The 14,862-nt window shown below is 41.2% G+C and overlaps 1 protein-coding gene across 2 annotated transcripts; it reads left to right on the plus strand.

Annotated features, from left to right (window-relative positions):
* The first annotated feature begins 3,746 nt into the window (after positions 1-3,746).
* Positions 3,747-14,184, plus strand: Pstk (phosphoseryl-tRNA kinase). 2 transcript variants are annotated; one of them, XR_003843674.1, is made up of 7 exons: positions 3,747-3,984; positions 6,148-6,442; positions 6,675-6,873; positions 10,284-10,359; positions 10,856-10,949; positions 11,157-11,220; positions 13,963-14,049. XR_003843674.1 is itself a non-coding variant. In XM_021210094.1 (6 exons), the coding sequence occupies exons 1-6, from the start codon at positions 3,769-3,771 to the stop codon at positions 14,160-14,162; spliced, it is 1,080 nt and encodes a 359-aa protein (XP_021065753.1). In that variant the 5' UTR covers positions 3,747-3,768; the 3' UTR covers positions 14,163-14,184. The 2 variants fall into 2 exon arrangements, 1 of the variants encoding a protein (XP_021065753.1); XM_021210094.1 differs by lacking the exon at positions 11,157-11,220 and having other exon boundaries at positions 13,963-14,184.
* The last annotated feature ends 678 nt before the right edge of the window (positions 14,185-14,862 follow it).

The raw sequence follows: 14,862 nt of genomic DNA on the forward strand, positions 1-14,862 counted from the left end.
GAGGTTACATTCTATACTATGGGAGTCCTAGAGGTTACATTCTATACTATGGGAGTCCTAGAGGTTACATTCTATACTATGGGATTCCTAGTTAGGAGTGTTGTTGCTGTGATGAAACACCATTGCCAAAGCTACTTTGGGAAGTAAAACTATTTATTTGGTTTGCTATAGATTGAAAGTGGTCCTAGGTGTCCCAGTAGAGAGAGACACTTACCATGGTGCTAAGCCTTCATTTTCTGAAGGAACAAAGGGGTTCAGCCTTCTTGGAAAAGACCGACATCCAGCTAGCTCACTAGAGTCATTTTATTCAAACATTATACAAGGTCACTTGGGGAGGGGAAATGTTCCAACTATCAAAGTTGTCTTATCCTAAATGTCGGTGAGGGCTGACAACCCACGCAAATCTCAGTCCTCTTTGTTAATCAAAAGTAAGATTTTCCCAAGGAGTGCCTTAGGAGCAAGGTCTGCGCAGCTGCAAGCTCTCACATAGCACCAAGTGCAGACTTCCTGAGAGACACTATTTCTTCAAGGTTCAAACAGTCTCTCAGCCTCTACTGATTGACCCAAACATAGCAAAGGCTTTGCTGAAACATTTCACTCAAAACCAGACACAAAGGCTTCACTTTACAAATCACTACATCTCCCCCCTTTCTGTCTTTAAGTGGATTCGTTAGGGCTAACAATTATATTGGAGATTATGGAGATGTGCAGTAAATATGGCCTTTTGTCTAGTTTTCTAACAGTTTTATGCAAATAAAATCAGAATATATTTCAAAGCCAGTAAACTTATCACAACAGGTTACACTTCCAAATTTCTTGAAGGAAGTCAGGGCAGGAACCTGGAGGCAGGAGCTGATGAAGAGGCCATGGAAAAGGTACTGCTTACTGACTTGTGGTTTGCTCAGCCTGCTTTCCTATAGAACAAAGCCACCAGCCAAGGGATGGCACCGCCCACAAGGGGCTGGGCCCTCCCCCATCCATCACTAATTGGAAGATGACTTCTAGGCCTGCCTACAGCCAGATTTTATGGAGGCATTTTCTTAACCGAAATTCCCTCCTCTCAAATGACTTGTTTACATAAAGCTGTACAGCACAATAGGTGGCTGACTCTTGGCAAACTAATATGCAGTTATGTTCCTAAATCTTACAGATAGCATAATGCTTCTTGACTTTTTAAGATTTGAAGAATTTCAGGAATGTAGATCAAAAAGTAGAATGAGTGTGGGAGTCCAGATGATGTTCCCTGCTCTGGAGGAATACCCATGGTAATGCTAATGCATTTGATGTGTGCTGTTATCTTGGACACCCACTGGCTTTATCCAGACTGAGACACATTACAAACTTTGGAACATATCTGGGGGAAGTGGTTTCTTTTACAGTATTAGGAACCTGTAGAACCCAGGAATGAGAGATGGCTGTGATTGTTAATATTGTCAACCTGTTATGATCACTGATGAGATGTGATTCAGGGAAACAAGCATTTTTGTGAGTAAGTTTCTCTTTTTTTGTTTGTTTATGTGAGAAGCTGTCTAAATTGGGATGACTGAGGTGGAAAGACTCCAGATGGACTGGGGACCTGGACTGAATTGAAAGCAACAAGCAACTGGAACCAGCATTTATCTTTCTCTGCTTTCAATGGATACAATGTAGCAATCTGCCTCATGTCTCTGCTGACATGATTGTCCTGCCACATCGCACTGTACCCTTGAACACCAAGGCAAAACAAATGCTTAAACTGCTTTTTGTGGGTAATGAGAAACATAACTAATATGGTGGCTGAAGATGGAAATGTATTCTGAAGAGAAAATGGAGGGAGCTGCAAGTTGGGGTAAAGAAGAGGCAAGAACCAAGGGAAACAGGTTAACTGGGTAGATGGTGCTTTTTATTACTTTAATGGGAAAGAGGAGAGCAAATCACATAGGATTTTTTTTGAAGTAATGAAATTGATCTGGGGTCAATAAATGTTTAAATCTGTAATAGTTGCAAGTAGACCAATCCTGAATAATTTCTAGACATTACTGCTCAGTTGATGGAATTATTGAGTATATGTGAAGCCTTGGGTTTTGCTATCACTTCAAAATACAACTAAGAATATACAATTGAAAAGTGAACCTTGATGTAAACTTGAACATTGTGTAGGGAAATATAATGTATGTTCATGGTACAAGCATTTGACGGGGTGCGTCCAGTTACACAAGTGCATACAGAGGGCAGAGGGAGGCCATCCCCGTCTGTTGCCTTGAGATGGGGTTTCACCTGGGTTTTCACAGCTCTCTGGGTCCACCTCTCTCCAACCTGAAATGTTGGGTTACAGGCACAAGTAGCTCTGCTATTCACACCTGACATGGTACATGGTAGAGGAAGAAAATGGTAGGGATAAATAAATTCATATTACATTGTATACCTGTGTGGAATTCTCATATTATATATATATATATATATATATATAAAATCTCTCCAAATAGCCATGATTTTGTTGCCTGAGAAAACAAGGAAACTTGTGTGGGTATGGAGAAGGATGAAGAATAAAAGCAAATGGTTTAGGATATGCCCTTATATTGGGCCAATGGCAAAAATGTGAAAGGAAGTGCTTTTCCTCTTCAACCAAAAGAGAGATAGAGAACGTGTATGTACTTTATAATCATACATTACACCACACTTAGCATCCAATTGTCCTTTGGGTTTTGCTTCTTGTTTAGTTTTGTTTGGTCTTTTGAGAACAGGTCTCACTCACACTGTATCTCTGAATGGTCTGGTATTCTCTTTGTAGACCAAGCTGACCTTGAACTTACCATGACTCTCCTTACTGCCCCTCCAGAGGCATGTACCACCCTTCAGCTGTAGTTCACTTTAGCACACACTGATTTTGTTCTTGAGTGTTGACCACAGACTGAACACATCTCTTATGAATAAAAAGTACCATAAAGATAGTCAAAGAATTCAAGCTTATTTTTCTTATACCACACCCCTCCCACACATTTTTATTTGGTAGTTCTCTGAGGTCTGTATGTCTGTGTCTTTAGAAAGGGTAAGGAGTTTGAGACAGTCTCTTGTAGCACAGGCTTGCCTCGAACTCTTGCTCCTCCTGTGTGCTCCTGTGCTCCTATGTGCAGCTCCTTCTGAGTGCTGGGCTCATACCCCAAATCCAAGCTCGCTAATACGTTTTTCTTTTTTTAAATCTATAATCCGAATTTTCTGTCAATATGCATTGGGGATAAGGATGTGCATTTCCGGTCCTATTTCTTCCCACTAGCTGCCGCCTGGCAGCCCAGGACTCAGTAAGGAATACTCAATTGCGCACTTCAAGCCCAGAAAGAGAGAGAAATATGCTGTCCTCGCTTCACCTCCTGGTTGATTTTCCGCACTTTACCTTTCAAAGCCTTCCTTAAGAAGTTTCTAGTCTCTCTTTGTACAGAGGACGCCCAAGGTAACCAAACCAAAACGGAAACCCTAATGACTTGAAGGTGGGGCAGGATAGTTGATAACATCTGGAGTTAACCAAACTCTGGGTCCCTTAAAGTGTCCAGAAAGTATGAAAAGAAGCGCCAAGGACACCTGGCCTAGGGTACTAGGGTCAGGGACAGCTGACACCAGTTATTCACGAGGTCCAGAGGGCCACCTGAGTAGCAGCCAGGACCAAGGCATCTTCTCTGGGACTCGCACCCTCGATTGTTGCTCCTCCGCAATGCCGCCAGAGGGCGCGGCATGGTGCTGGCGCACTGCGCGTGCGCACCCGGCGCAAAGGTTTCTGGAGACTGCAGCAAGGGCATGAAGACCGCGGCGGGTCATGGGGCCACTCGCAGCGACGGACAGCCGAAGCTGGGACTATGCGTCCTCTGCGGCTTGCCGGCGGCCGGAAAGTCGACTTTTGCACGTGCGCTGGCCCTCCGTCTGCGGCGGGAGCGGGGTTGGGCCGTGGGCGTCCTCTCCTATGACGATGTGCTGCCTCTTGCGATCCCGGACTGCGCTGGCACACAGCCTCGGGTCAGCATCGGGTGGGAGCGGATGGGTTTGCAGGCTCCGCCCAGGCGGTGAGGCTGTAGGTGGATCCTGCAGTGCCTGCGTGGGAAGGGAAACCTGACTGGAGTCGGTGGCCAGGGGAGCTCCTTAGCTCCGCTGTGTAGACCTTTTTCAGAATAATATGGTCAGGGCCATTGCTTTGTAGAGGTGTTTATGCCAAATTTGGTACGTTCACATATTGCATATTCTGTGCAGTGGAGCTTTAAGATAAGGCCTAGCTATGTTGTCTGGCTTAGTCTCAAACTCCAGGGCTCAAGGATCACCCAGACCCGTCCAGACCCGTCCCCTACAAGAGCCCTAAGGCAGAGTGAAGTTTTAAATTTAGTGTACAAGGTGGACATCCTAGGCAGATACACCCTGATAATAATCCCTTGGGTAGTTTCTCCGTAGAGTCTAGGACCTAGGCAAAGAAAGGGATCTTAAAAAAAAAAAAAGATTTTGCTTATAGTAGGTTAAAACCACAATTTGTAGGACTAGAGCTCTGGAGCATTTTGTAACTCCCCATGAGAATAAAGAATACAAGTGATAAATAACAAAATTTCTAGGTCCCTCCAGGAAAGTTTTACCAAACGAAGGGTCTGGTCTGCCAATAGTATTGAAAAACGTGGTGATGTCTTGATTGACAGCCAGGTGGAGTAATAAGCTTGAATTGTATGTGCCAAGCATATACTTAATCCCTGCATTTACACCCCAGTGAGGTGCAGCCCTGATGGAAGCTGACCACATGGCAATAGAGTCCAGTCTCCAGTTGCATACTTAACTCTAAAGCAATGTCTCCTGACATCTTAAACTGTTACACTTGATGTTTAGTGCTTGGGTGTAGAAAAGTTACATGAATTTAAAGGCAAATAGGATGACTACATTTTCTAAGTATTTACAAAGTACACATGCACAAAGATAAGTATATACAAAGACTCCATGTATTTGGCATGTGGAAAACATGTATTTCTTCATCAGAATATGCTGCTTCTGTTTTGGCAAGGAGGAAAACACAGGATTGTAATTGGGTAACTTGTAAGGCAGTAAGTACTCCTACCACTTTGGAGGAAGACAATGGTTACTGATGAGGATTGTCTTACCTTCACCTTTATTACTGCGTTTTTATTTCCCCACTTCCCCCACCCCCACCCCCCATGTCTTATTTGGTCAGTGTGATTAGAAAATCTCCGCCCTTTAGGCAGTGGCACACATTTCCTTTTCTGGGTTAATCTGGGGTACTTTTTTGTAGACAGGGCAGGAGCAGGGGTCCTCTCCTGTCCTTTTGTTTCTCTTCCAGTCTTGACTGAAGAACCACTCTCCTCTCCACTGTCCCTCGAAACACAAGACTCCTTCTATTCTCAGGCTCCTTATCTCCTTCCTTCTGTTTCTGCCATCTTTCTCAATCTCACAATCCAATTGTTGGCCTGAGGTCTTCAAATCTTGACCAAAGGACCTTCAAATGGACTTGTCTTACTGGCATCCCTTTTCATTTCAAGGACAAACCAACATTGTCATAGCTCAGGTTGTTTTAATCCAGCAGGATATTGGTGGTGGCTCTTTTGGTCTCCTATATAAAGGGTTTTCATTCTCGTATATTCCTGCATGCATGCATGCATCCATCCATCCATTTAGGATCCATTTCTAGAACACCTGTAAGGTGCCAGCCAGCCTCTCTGCTGGAGGCAGGTGGTCTGGCAGGGAGAAATATGAAGGTGCACAGAAGTACCTGACGGATACAAGCCCTGCTAGAGTAGGGACAATGTATAGAAAAGGGCTGGATTGCCTTCTACACAGTTGAGTCTGACAAAGCTTCACACAGCTTTCAGGGCTTCAGAAATATTCCAGGGAGAAAGGGTGCAGGAACTATAAAGACAGGAAGGTATGAGAAACAGGGCGTCGCCTGAGAGCTGCACATGCTTCAGTATTGTGACCTGCAAGTTTAAAAGGGAAGAGGATGGCAATAAAACAAGACAATCAGCCTACTGGCCAAAATTCAGCTATGGTGTCACATACCTTGTAAGGGGGGGGGGGGAACAGGTGTATCTCTGTGAGTTCAGAACAGCTGGGGGCTATGATACAGAGAAACCCTGTCTTGGAAAAAAAAAAAGCCTAATATAAATTTCAATTCTTTGTTGTTGTGTTTTGTAGCCATCCCAGTGGAAAATGTTCCGACAAGAACTGTTAGAGCACCTGGAATGCTTCCTTGTGGCGGTCATTAGTGGGGCTCAGATGTCTGCCCCACCCAACAGGACTGAGGCCATGTGGGAAGACTTCATAACCTGCTTAAAAAGTCAGGATTTGATGATCTTTCGTACAGCACCAGAGGCCCAGCCTTGCCACCTCTTGGCAAAACCTGCTGTTTCTAGACCTTTGTTTTTGGTGTTAGATGACAACTTTTATTACCAAAGTATGAGATATGAAGTCTACCAACTGGCTCGGAAATGTAATTACAACATTTTTTTTTTCTTACATGTGGAAACATCGATTCACATATATCAAAATCACAGCTGCCTTTAGTGAGATTTTAATTGGATTGGGTTTATATGGATTTAGTTTTTAAAGAGGGTATTCAGTATTGCAAATGGAGTTTCTCCTGCATCCTCTGGGACTGGTATATATTTCACATTTCTGGAGAGACAGACTGGTAACTTGGTAACTTTAAAAACTGTTTTCAGATTCACTAGGCTTTTGCCAGCTCTTTTTAGACTGTCCCCTGGAGACATGTTTGAAGAGGAATGGTGAGAGGTCCCAGCCACTGCCTGACGAGACCATCCAGCTCATGGAGAAAAAGATAGAGAAACCCAACCCTGAGAAAAATGCCTGGGAACACAACAGCCTCATAATTCAGAGTTCAGCATGTTCTCTGGAAGCCAGGTATTCTACTCTAAGCCATTTTGGTGCTCTCCTGCTAGGTATCCTGGGAAACATATGCTTAGCTGTATGGGGTTGATCATTCTCCCACAGGCTTGGGGAATTGTGTGCTGGAGCAAACTAAACCAAGAAAGTTTAGTTTGTTCAGGGTCAACAAACTTTTAACTGCTAAGATTTGAATCCATGTTTCTTTATAAATGTCTGCTTTTAACTGTTCAAACTATAATGACTCAGGCTGGGGAGATAACTCATTGGGTAAAGGGCTTGATGTCCTGGACCTGAAGCTCAGATATGTAAAGTTGGGCAGAGCTACTCACATCTATAATCCCAGCACTGGGTGGGGGTGGTACTCATGACTAGCCATTCCTCTGAAAGACGCTGTCTTTTGGTATTCTTGTTAAAGTTGCCTACTAAATGGGTTGTGAAGTGTTTTTATAGAAATCTATGAATTTAGTGGTCAAGCACCTGTGTAACTTGTGCAAAGTCATAGTATGAAACCTAACACTCCTGAGAAGTCTTAAATTGTAATTAAACTATTATTGGGTTCTGGTTTGTCCTAGAGCTCTCTCTAGTCATCCTGCCCATGTGTATGTGAAACTTTCCATTGGTGATATATCTGTAGAATTTATAACATTTTTGATAGAAATTTCATGAATGATGGAAATGTTCTCTGTTCTGTCCAATAGGGGAGCAGCCAGTCATGAGAATTATTGAACACTTAAATGTATGCAAGTGATATGTGAGCTGATAGTTAATATGGCCTCATGTGGTGACAAACTATGCTGTTAAACAGTGTAGATCTCAGATACATTGTGCACACTAGTAAATACTTTAATTTTTAAGCTTAAATTTGTTTTTTATGTAATCAAATCATTTCCTCACTTCTTTTCACCTCCTCTTATTGCCCCCCATTCTTTTCCAAATCCATGGCCTCTTTATTACTGTCATATACATAAATACATAATACACTTATATACATATAGTTTATAATACAACCTGCTGAGTCTATTTAGCATTTCTTGTATATATGTGATTTTAGGGCTCACAACTTAGTACTGGATAACCAATTAGGGACCTCTCTAGGGAAGACTAATTCTTTCTCAGTAGTCATTAGTTGCCTATAGTTCTTTGTCCCATGAGAATTCTCCCTTCCAAGTTAGACTGTCTATTGGTGTTGTCATAGTTCAAGTCTTATTTAGGCAGCCAGATTGTTGAGATAATCATGGGTATGGCTTCTGTGTCATTGCTAGGAAATAATCTCACAGCACATTTTCTGGTCCACTGGCTCTTATGATATCTCTGTCTTCTATGATATTCTCTGAACCTTGAGTACAGGAATTGTGTTATAGCTGTAACCACTAGGGCTGGACACCCCATGATCATTTGTTTTCTGCATTTTGACCACTTGTAATGGTCTCAATTGGCTGAAAAGAGAAATGTCTTTGAGGAGTGGTGAGAGCTGCACTTTCCCGTGGGTATAAGGATAAGTATTTAGAGTGCTGTTGGGAAGTAATGCTGGCTTACTATAGTGGTAGTACTAGGTACTCTTCTAAGGCCCATGACCTCACTAACTCCAGGGAGTTGGCTAGGTTTCCAATACCAGGCATGTTTTCTTTCTGTTGAGTGGGCCTTAAGTCCAAATAGGCATCTGTTGGTTACTGCCAAGAAATGATTGCTAGCCACTATTGCTACTTTAGCGATATTGTGCCATGCTGGTTTTAAGCTTAATTTTAAAAATTGATTCTTTGAAACTCTTTAGACAGATTTCTTAGTGCAGTTTCTGTATAGTTTATAAATTTCATATACCCACAATAAAATGGACCTAGCACTTAAGTTGCTATTGTCTATGCAGTTCGCTGGTGAGGTATCTAGTTTTCCAAAACAGGATCTCAGTATGTAGCCCACCCAGGCTGGTCCCAAATTTATGATTCTTTTTCAGCCTCCCAAATACTGTGATTGACTGCAAATAGATATATGCCATCAAGCCCAAATAAGGTATTTAGTTTTGTCATAAAATCTTGAAACTGAACAGGCACATCACCAATGGATTGCTATTCTTTCTGGAGCTTATAAATCTCTCCCCCCTCTGGCCAATTGAAGTACTGTGAGAATAGCATCAGTTGATCTTCACTGCTTCAACACCAGTGAGATGTGGGGTAGTAGACACCCTCTACTGTGACAGCCCTTACTGTAATCTGCAATGTTGTCCCAGGTCTTACAAACGTGGTCAAGTGACTTGTACATATGCAAATAGTCACAGGGCAACCAAGCCACCAAACTGAGGTAGTGCCAAGTCTGGAGTCCCACACTGCAAACTGAGAGATAAATCTATCTGATCAAGATAACCTTCCCCAGCTTCTACAATGTAAAAATAACTACTCAGCACATATACATATTGGCAGTGTTTCTGGATGCAATGCCATTCTGTCCTTACAACCCTTTAAGGGTAAAAATTGAATAAAACTTCCATTATATGCTAAGATAACTGAGGCCCAGGTAAATCAAGTAACATGCCTAGAATGTAAATGGCAGAACCAAGTGACTCAGTGCAGTCACATTCTAAAGCCTGGACTCCCCCCCCCCCCTTGGGAAAATCAAGGTGGAGATGTCACATTCCAGTCATTAGCGTGTAAGTTCAGCTCTGATCCCTTTAAGTAAAAACCAAAGTCTGCTCCTGACTTACGGATTCTAATAACTACCCTGCCATCATCCCAAAAGAGCCTCCTATGTTATGTGAGCACCAAGAGCTTACTTCCAGGCCTGGTGTCTGATGTTATTTCCTCTGCCTGGCTCAGCCATCTAAGATGGAGTGAATGACGGTATCTGGCTACCCAGTCTCTCAGAACCATCACTTTATTGTCTTCATTCAGCCACTTACTGATGTCCAGTATTATGGTTCGCTCAATGGCTTTCCTGTCTCACTGCATTCCATTTTCAGGACTGGAGTGGTGGGCACCTTGTTATGCTCCCAGATTAGCGCTTTTACATACAGTGTTTACATATGAGATGCTCAATGTACATATTTATTGAATGAATTCTACCTGAATTTTCTAGGGACCTTTGGCTAGTGAAGAAATTTGTTAATCCTTATCTAGTAAATAAGAAGCAGCCAGAAATAAACACTATCTTTCTTTAGAGACTACAATAGAGTTTGAAAAGCCTACAGTCCGGGATATAATAGGGGAAGAAATTGCTTATTGGTACCTCTTAGAAAATTAGCCTCTTATGATGGCTTGTAATTTGTTTGAGCTTCACTTAACATTTTACAAATGGAAGATGGCTTCCAGAACACTCCTTTCAATAAAGACCTTGGAGGACCTAGGAGTTCAACCTAGTATTATTATTGCAGGTTCTTTAAAAATAAAATGTCTTACAGAAAGATTTTTTTATACTTTATCTTACTTTCTCTGTAGCCTGGAGGTGACTGGTTTGTTGATTACTGCATTGGAAAATCCCATAAAATGTGCTGAGGATAATATGGAACAAAAGGTAGGTATTCCAGTTAGACTTGGTTTGCAAATGAAAAGGAGTAACTTTCTTGCAGGGAGATTTTTTGAGCTGATGATAGCAAGAGAAAAGGGGAAAATGGTCTGTTAGCAGAAGAGCGCTGTACCAGCCTTTGGCTTCTGACATCCAGTCAGGGAACTGCTAAGGGCCTGTGCTGGTTGGCCAAAGCCCTACAGTAAATGTTCGGAAATGTTGGAGCCTTATGTTGGGGACTTAAAATGGTCCAAGGTGGAAGTGCTTATACCATTAAAGCACAGAAACTACTACATATAGGCTGGAGGAAGTTTTAATTCCTAGCAAGTTAGCTATTGCACACTCACCAGCATACACTTTACAACTGGTCATGATCCATTTGGAACTTCTGAGATAAAATGAACCGAAAACTATCATTGCTTTTCTTTTGGTCCCTTCAAATGAGTCTGTACCTTGGTCATTCCTTTTATAAACCATTCCCAGTAACAGTGTCCATATTACACAGGAAACTGACAGAATTATTTGTTCTACTAACATCCTTCATAAAGCCGATGAGACACTCCGAAGAACCATCTCTCAGACGATGAGGGAAGCCAGAGGTACGTTGACTTAGTTCTGTGCTGTTTAGCTGCTGGAGTGCTCTCTCTTGCTGCTGCCATTTCCTTGACACCAGAAAGATCTATTCTATCAAAGTTTGTATCAGTATTTCAGTTTAGCATCTGCCATTTGGCTACATAGCTAGACTAAACACCCTGAAACAGCATTTGTTTTACTTGATCTTACTGATGGCCTCTTTCTTTTACTAGACCTTTTTTAGATGCCAGGGAATCAATAGGAAGCAGAACATTCTAGTGAGGAGACAGACAAAAGGTAATTATATGAATACATATCAGTCCCCTGAAATAGAGTGGTAGATTAATTTTTGAGAGTAATTAGGGTGTTGGAGAGGTGACTTAATGGTTAAGAGCAGTCCAGGTTCAGGGGTCAGATTAGCATGGAATTTGAACAAGGTCACTGTATTATAAATATGAATAATACTTAAAAATAAGCAATCATATTTCAGCTATGTGGTTAACTCTAGCTTTTTCAATAGCTGCTTTAGGTCTTGAACATTAAATGCCTTGTTATGTTTAAAATTTTTTTAAAAAAGAAACAGCACAATAACTCGTTTGGTGTGCTAAATGTTCTATACTCTTTATAATCATGTATAGTGGGTGTAATTTTATAAATAGGAAATGGGGGTTCACAGTGAATCAAGTAACTTTCCAAAGGCTGAACAGGTGCTACATTTGGGGGCAACCTAGGATGAAGGTGATTCCCATCCAGTCTGTTGTTGTGCCACTCTACCTTTATTGTCACCTTCATGAAAGCTGGGGGCACTGAAAACTACAGTGTAGTAACCATACCATGTTTCTCAAATTCTCTTTATCCATGAGCATATGTTGTAAACTGTATAATGTAGTGTATAAACTCGGACACATGTGCAAACAAGCTTCAGAAACACATCCCTATATTTAATGGAATGTTTTATTTTCTCATTTTAGAAAAATGCCCCTTGCCACTCATTAATGAATTACAATCCAAAAGGGTCAGAACAGAAATGGCATTATAATTAGAACAAAGCAGAAATCATTCTCTTTTTTTTCTCAGCCACTTGCCTCTTGTTGTTCTGTCTTATGCCCGATGTCTTACAGCACTTACTTACCATTCCACCTACTGGAAAAATGGAGACTTTTCTGCAGGGGATTGGTCCTGGTTTCTAAATGTGTGCTTGAATAAAACTAAAAAAATTCAGTTTCTTTGCCATCAAGAAAGTGAGGTGGCAGCCCACATATGGTATAAAACATTTGCAAATGTCTCATGAGCATATAAATATATTTAGAGAAATCTTTACCTCTTGATAACACACAAGTAATCCAAAATTAAAATGGATAAATATCTAAATAGACACTTTTCTCCCAAGGGAGATAGATAGAAAGATGGCCAGTATTCAAATGAAAACATGTTTAAATTTAGTGAACAGCAAAATACCAGTCAAAACCATGGGAGATACTGTTTTGCAGCCATTAGAATGGCCAGAATGAGGGCTCCAAGACTTGTTGAGAATGTGGACAAATTGGAACCCTCTACTGGTGGGAACATAAAATGATGCGTGTGCTTTGGAAATAGCCAGGTGGGTCTTCCAATGTAGTTACCATGTAGCCCAAGTATTCTGCTCTATGATGATAGGATTGAGAAAAATATTATAATGTTGATACAAAGCTGTTTATAACAGAACAATTCATAACAGCCAAAAGGTGGAAACAACCCAACTATCACTTGATACTTGGGTGAACATTTATCATTTATCAATAGGTAATACAATGTGGTTGCCCATATAAGGGAATTTTAGCTATAAGTAACACTAGAATACTGACACAGGATAGAACATGGGGAACCTTGCAAACATCCAAACTGAAAGAGTGTATGAACATCCAGAACTGGGAAATCAGGGCAGAAGGATAGGCGTGGTGGGTTGGGATAGGGAAGTGGGGTTGAGAAGGGTGACCATCAGGGGATCCAGGGTTTGCTTTTAAGTTATGAAAATGTTCTACAATTGACTATGGTGATGATTGCACATATGTGAATAATCTTAAAAAATTACTTTTTTGTTTTTCTGAGACAAGGTCTAAGTAGCTCTGGCTATCCTGGGACTCTTGTAGACTAGACTGGCATAAACTCACAGACCCACCTGCCTCTGTCTTCCCAGTGCTGGGGTTAATAACAGCATGTGCCACTATTCAAGCTAAGCCATTACATTTTCAATAGATACATTTATAGTGAGTTATGTCTCAATAAAGCTAATTTCAGATGCTCAGTAACACTACCCATATGGCCATGCCTAGTAGAACATTTCTGTCATCATAGAAAGTTGCTTGGAACAACTGTTCGAATGTATTATTTATCAGCTTCAAAAAACCAAATTGTCAGTTTATTTTTCAAAGCAAAAGATAGTAAATTAGGTATCTAGGCTCAAAAATAACCTACTGTGGCAAGCATTTAGTCCTGGAACTTGAGAGGGAGAAGTATGTCAGTTTGGCCTACATAGCAGATTCCAGGCCAGCCAGTGCTACATAATGAGAATCTGTAAAAGCATCCTTCTAGGGAACTAGAGAGATGGGTCAGTAGTTAAAACACTTGCTAGTCTTGGAGACAACCTGTGTTCAGTGCCCAGCACTGACATGGTGGCTCACAACCATCTATAACTCCAGTAATGGGGGATCTTATGCCCTCTTCTGGCCCCTGTGAGCACTAGGGATACCAGTGGTACTCAGACATACAAGAAAAACATTAAAATACATAATATAAAAATAAATAAAATCTTTAAAATACATATTCTTCCAAGTTTATTGTTTTCTATTCAAACACATCAGAGCAAATACTAACCCTACCTTCCTGTGGCTGTTAGTTCAGATGACTCTTCTAGATCACATTAACATGATTTCTTATCTATAAACTATTATAAATGCCTCCTAATTGTTTATTGGAGAATCTGGCCTGTTTGATGGAATCAAATGACTGATGGCAGCAGGCAGTCCAGACTGACTAACGTTAACATATGTTTTATTTTAGATGAACAAATACCTCTTAATAACTTGAAGCATCTAGCAGAAGAACTTAACAAGCTCAAAGCAGACGTTTTGGAAGATCTAAGACAAGGAAATAGAAAATATCTGTGCTTTCAGCAAACCACTGACATATCAGATATTATTTCTTCTTTTTGTAAGGAGAGAGATACTATTGTACAGAAGTATTTTTCAAAGCAACATTAAACTTTCTGAATTTCTAGTCAAATGTCTGATTTGGGTAAACTTTTGCAAACAATTTTATATAGCTGGATGTTTTCTAGATTAATACTATGACTTGCCAAAGACTACTCTGAACACACACAAAAAATTCAAAATGTCTATTCTAAAAGTTCCATTTTGCTTGCCAGAAATTACTTCAGTGAGCTGCTCGTCAAATCGACATAGATAACTGAGTATATGAGGCAACCTTCCTCATTGATGTGCCACGAACTGAGTACAGCAGCCTAACTGATCTGAATAAAATCTATTTCCCAGCATGCAACTATGCCACAACACCTGACAGAAAACCACTGTGAGAGGAGGGATTTATTTGGGCTCACAGTTTCAGGAGGTGTACACAGGGTGGGGAAGGCATGGCCACGGGGTTGGCTCTGTACAGAGTGGCAGAATCTTGAGGTGGTTCTATCTCCCTCCCACTGTGGAGAAGGAAGCAGAGAGCTCTAGAACAGAATCAGAGGTGAGTAAAACCTTCAAGGACCGGGGACTACTTCCACCAAAGAGGCACCACATTGCCAAGGTTCTGCAACCTTCTCAAACAGTGGTACTCACTGTTCAAGTGCTCAGACTGAAGAGTCTCTGGGGCACATCTGTCATTCAAACCATACCAATTAGAGAGGAGTTTTAGATCTATAGAGCTCTTTTGTTCTAAACTTATAATACCTCT

Source organism: Mus pahari, chromosome 1, assembly GCF_900095145.1.
Source record: "Mus pahari chromosome 1, PAHARI_EIJ_v1.1, whole genome shotgun sequence".
Lineage (NCBI taxonomy): Eukaryota > Metazoa > Chordata > Mammalia > Rodentia > Muridae > Mus > Mus pahari.

Bases quoted from the DNA above. Each gene is read 5' to 3' on its own strand.
- Pstk (XM_021210094.1), top strand. From the start codon at position 3,769: ATGAAGACCGCGGCGGGTCATGGGGCCACTCGCAGCGACGGACAGCCG. The intron at 10,360-10,855 runs GTAGGTATTCCA...CATATTACACAG, and splicing joins AGGATAATATGGAACAAAAG to GAAACTGACAGAATTATTTG. The intron at 10,950-13,962 runs GTACGTTGACTT...GTTTTATTTTAG, and splicing joins GACGATGAGGGAAGCCAGAG to ATGAACAAATACCTCTTAAT.